Source organism: Salvia splendens, chromosome 13, assembly GCF_004379255.2.
Source record: "Salvia splendens isolate huo1 chromosome 13, SspV2, whole genome shotgun sequence".
Lineage (NCBI taxonomy): Eukaryota > Viridiplantae > Streptophyta > Magnoliopsida > Lamiales > Lamiaceae > Salvia > Salvia splendens.
In genome coordinates this window covers 25,791,235-25,796,095 of record NC_056044.1, presented here as the reverse complement: position 1 = coordinate 25,796,095, position 4,861 = coordinate 25,791,235, and the positions used below count along the sequence as shown (strand labels likewise).

Sequence of the window (4,861 nt, the reverse complement as noted above, 5' to 3'; positions counted from 1 at the left end):
CCGGAAAAACTATCATTCTATGTAATAAACCTAACATTTTATCATTTTATCAGTCAATCAAAAGTATCATTTTATCAACTCAGAGTATCATTCTATCCGGCAAAACTATCATTCTATGCAATAAACCTATCATTTTATCATTTTATCAGTCCGTCAAAAGTATCATTTTATCAACTCAGAGTATCATTCTATCCGGCAAAACTATCATTCTATGCAATAAACCTATCATTTTATCGTTTTATCAGTCAGTTAAAAGTATCATTTTATCAACTCAGAGTATCATTCTATCCGGCAAAACTATCATTCTATGCAATAAACCTATCATTTTATCATTTTATCATTTTAAGTGATATTTGACGAAATTCAGAAATTAAATGAGGGAAATGACAGTTTTACCCCCGCGCTTTTTTTTATGAAGTAAATCTAAGTTTGAAACTCAAAACAATCATTCTATGCAATAAACCTCTCATTTTATCATTTTACGTGATATTTGGCAAAATTCAGAAATTAAATGAGAAAAATGACAGTTTTACCCCCGCGCTTTTTTTTTATGAAGTAAATCTAAGTTTGAATCTCAACCGCATGATTAGAAATATGTGTGGTCCAGATTTGGTTATAGGGTTATTACGATATTTAGGGGTTATCATATGATCACGACTATATATATATATATATATATATATATATATATATATATATATATATATATATATATATGGGAACATTATTCTCCTATTCCTCCCTTAGATCCTTTATTCTTCTTAATATGGGCCGTTAGATCTCATTCATCAACGGTCCAGATGATCTGCATTATTACACTATAATGGTGCATTATTAGTCGGTGTGCATTATTCAACTAAAAATCTGCATTATTAAATGACACGTGGCATCAATCTAACCGTCGGATGATAAAATCGTGGGGCTGAGATCAAGAAGGAAAAAGGAGAAAATATGCAAAAAAGAAATGAATACATCCATATATATATATATATATAACCGTCGGATGACAAAATCGTGGGGTTGAGATTAAAAAGAACAAAGAACAAAAGATACAAAAAGGAAATGAATACATCCATATATATATATATATATATATATATATATATATATATATATATATATATATATATATATATATATATATATATATATAGGGATGTATTCATATCCTTTTCTCATATATTCTTCTTTTTCCTTCTTAATCTCAACCTTTAATTTTATAAATCGGATGGCTGAAATTAATCACTGATTCCATTAAATTATAATACCTTAATAAACGATTAAGGGTAGATTTGGTACATGATTATTTGATAGTTATGGAAATCCCATGATTCTCTCATGGGAATATACGGCAGTTTTTTTCCAAAAAACACGTCGATGAAGGAAGGTAATGCTGCGGTGTATATGATTTCGAATCTCTATTTTTTTCCAAGGTTTCAATTATCACAATTCTCAAATCTTTGCTCAATTAATCCTCGGGAGTGTAAGGTTGTCTAATTGGCGTTGGATCTACAGCTTTCGTTTCTAATCAATGGAAGAAGGTAAATCTCGAAGCTTCACGATTCTGTTTTTATTGCGGATGTTTCTGTCTCAATTTTGTAGCAGTTTGATTATCTGATTTTTAACCAGCAATAATTAAGTGTATTGTGTTGCCATGGTATAACATGAGCGCTTGCTCTGAAACCTTCCTCCATGGATTCGCTCTCGGCATGTCGAAGGTATTAGGTTGAAACGAGACATATAATGCACATCTAGATGAAGCATAATGAACTTATGATCATATGTAATGCATAATTCTTTGAACTGCTATGTTTTCGGGGTAAAACCGTTTTTTCTGGTTTGCGATAAGTGGCGCACGTTGCTTTTTTCCCCGTAAGGGTTTAATAATCCTAGGGGCTAGGGTATAGTATGTAAACATTAATAACAACATTTAACAAAGCTTTGTGTCTGACCCAGTAATAAATTACGTAGGTCTATAACGTACATAGTTTAATGAATAAAGTTTTTAACAATAATGCATCAACTGATTAACCGTAATGCACTATATTGTTTGTATAATGCATAATATATTATTTGGAATGTGTATGTTGTACGAATTAAAACAGGTATGATTTTATGCCTCGTTTTACTAGGGCTTAAATATCAGTTGTTAGCTTTGGATTTTGGCACACGTTTCTTGTTTTTCCCGAAGGTTTTCACAAGCCAAGGGGGTAGGGTATAGTATGTACAAATAAAAAACGACGTTTTTAATAGTGTGTGTTATACGTATGCATACATCAAGGGTTCGTCCAAGTGAAACATTTGACAGATTGAATGTGTGCAAATCGTGCATTGCTTGGCAGCTTATTTTATTCCAAAGTTGTTATTTTTTGCTGACCCCTTTTTGTTGCCAATTGTGTGCAGTGGTTGTTGTACCTGAATGTTCCGCCGCGATGAAGCCTGTTGTAGGTCAGAAATTCCAATCATTGGATTTTGCTTTTGCTTTCTACGACATATATGCCCGTGCAGTTGGCTTCGATACGCGCAAACAAGCTATGAGGAAGGTTGATGATGTCACGACCTAGTATCAAGTTGTATGCAACAGGGAAGGAAGGAAAAAGGGTGGTGAGGATGACCAGCTGAATGCTCGTTCTGGTTTCACTATCAAGCGTATGAAGTTATCTAAGCGGTGTGGTTGCACAGCTAGTATATCCTTCAGGTTTTTCTCGGAAGATGGCTCGTCGGGATACATAATTCACGAGTTCAATGAGATTCATAACCATCACATGGTTGAGACGGAACATCAGCAATTCATGTCTAGTAATCGCAAGTTGGATGATGTTCATCATAAATTTATCCTCGACTGTTCAAGGGCGAATATAGGACCCACGCTTACATTTAAGGTATTGAAGGAGATTCTTGGTGGGTTCGAACTGGCTGGTTGCACGGTTGGGGATATCAGGAATGCCTCACGGGACATCAAAGAATATGCACAAGGATATGATGTACAAATGGTGTTGGATGACATGGCGAGGAAGAAGGAGATTTCCGAGGCTTACACCTATCACTACGAAGTTAACGAATCTGACCAGTTGGTTGCTTTGTTTTGGTGCGACGGTGTAATGAAGAGAAATTACCACATGTTTGGTGATACTGTGTCCTTCGACTCCACGTACAACACAAATCGGTTGAAACTGACTATTGTGTTATTTATGTTTACTATATGTTTCTATTGTATATTATGTGCATTATTACTGGATGTTACTGCTTTACGCATTGCCGCAAGTTGCATTATGATATGTTTACGCTACTGAAGACAATATATTTAGTATGCATTATTAATTGATGTACGTGCATTACGAATTACAATATGTTGCATTATGATATATTTTAGATTCTGACTGCAGGTAATTGTCATGTATGCAGGTACTGTATGATCTTCACTCCTTTCACTGGAAAGGATAATCATGGTAGTCCTGTGACATTTGCAGCGGGGCTGGTTTGCAGCGAGAAAACAGGGGCTTTTGCTTGGCTGTTCAGACATTTTGTAGATTGTATGGGTGTAGCACCCAGGATGATTGTGACCGATCAAGATTTGGGTATGCGATCAGCGATTGAAGAGGTCCTAGTCGGCACACGTCACCGTTGGTGTATGTGGCATATTATGCATAAATTGGCAGTCAAGGTACCAAACAGATTATTGCGGGACGACAATTTCAAAAAGGAGTTTAACGCTTGTGTTTGGTCGGACCTATTAGAGCCGGACGAATTCGAGGAGGAGTGGAATAGATTGATCGTACATCATCAGCTAGAGGACGTCGAATGGTTCAAAACATTGTATACATATAGGGAGTACTGGATACCGGCGTACTTCAGGGATTTTCCCATGGGATCGATGATTCGGACTACGTCCATATCTGAATCAGTGAACAGTTTTTACAAAAATTTTCTGAAGCCCCGAGCAAACATAGCCGAATTCTACATGAATTTCAACCACGCTATAGAATTCCAGCGGAACAGTAGGACAGCTTTGGACTACCACGATGCCACTTCCATACCCATACTCACAACTACTCTTCCATTTGAGAAACATGCTTCCACATTATTTACCGACAGTATGTTCAGGAAAATACAAGAAGAAATTGTGGAGGGTAATGAAAGATGTCGTGTGCTGAGTTTTATGTCCGGAGAATCTGTTGACACATACAAGCTTGGCGACAGCAAGCGCAATGCATATTTTGTTCGTCATGACAAGACGGATGATACTTACTTTTGCGAATGCAAACTTTTTGGTCGTCATGGTTATTTGTGCAGTCATATATTTTTCTTGTTTCGGAACAATGAGGTGAAAAAGATCCCGGACAAATACTGTGAAAGCCGATGGATGAAGACTCCTTTAGCCAAGGCTGTACACGGGGAGTTTCATGATCCAGTGCTTACCCACTCATCCGCTGACGATAGGCAAACTGTGTCCAAGCAGGCGATTTCGATGTTTTATGGTTTTCTTAGACAGTTTGAGACCGACATCGATGCTTTACGGGCATTTGTAGCTGGCATCGAAGAACTTGGCAACTCGCTTCAAACTGGTACTCCGGCAACCTCAGTCGCTGAGAAGAGGCGTATGGTTGAAGAGTTTTATGGAATGGTAAGGCCTGAATCTGTTGCGGTGCATCCTCCCGATGTTGTGAAGACGAAGGGCCACGCCAGCAGCTCGGCAAGCCGTCTTATTTCAAAGAGAGAGAAGGCTATAAAGGATGCGTCTAGGCCTCCTAGACAGTGCAAGGCTTGCCATGAGGTGGGTCATCACGACTCTAGGAACTGTCATATGCTTAAAGAGATGAGGATGGAGAAAGATGCTCGAAAAGGGAAAAGTCTAGCCTGA

The 4,861-nt window shown here is 37.5% G+C and overlaps 1 protein-coding gene across 1 annotated transcript; it reads left to right on the top strand.

The window, feature by feature from the left end:
• The first annotated feature begins 1,531 nt into the window (after positions 1-1,531).
• On the top strand, positions 1,532-4,861 carry LOC121760778 (protein FAR1-RELATED SEQUENCE 5-like). The gene is made up of 4 exons (XM_042156398.1): positions 1,532-1,541; positions 2,404-2,543; positions 2,658-3,151; positions 3,406-4,861. Exons 1-4 carry the CDS (start codon positions 1,532-1,534, stop codon positions 4,859-4,861), a joined length of 2,100 nt encoding a protein of 699 aa, XP_042012332.1.

Bases quoted from the DNA above. Each gene is read 5' to 3' on its own strand.
- LOC121760778 (XM_042156398.1), top strand. The intron at 2,544-2,657 runs GTTGATGATGTC...AAGCGTATGAAG, and splicing joins GCAAACAAGCTATGAGGAAG to TTATCTAAGCGGTGTGGTTG. The intron at 3,152-3,405 runs GTACAACACAAA...TCATGTATGCAG, and splicing joins ACTGTGTCCTTCGACTCCAC to GTACTGTATGATCTTCACTC.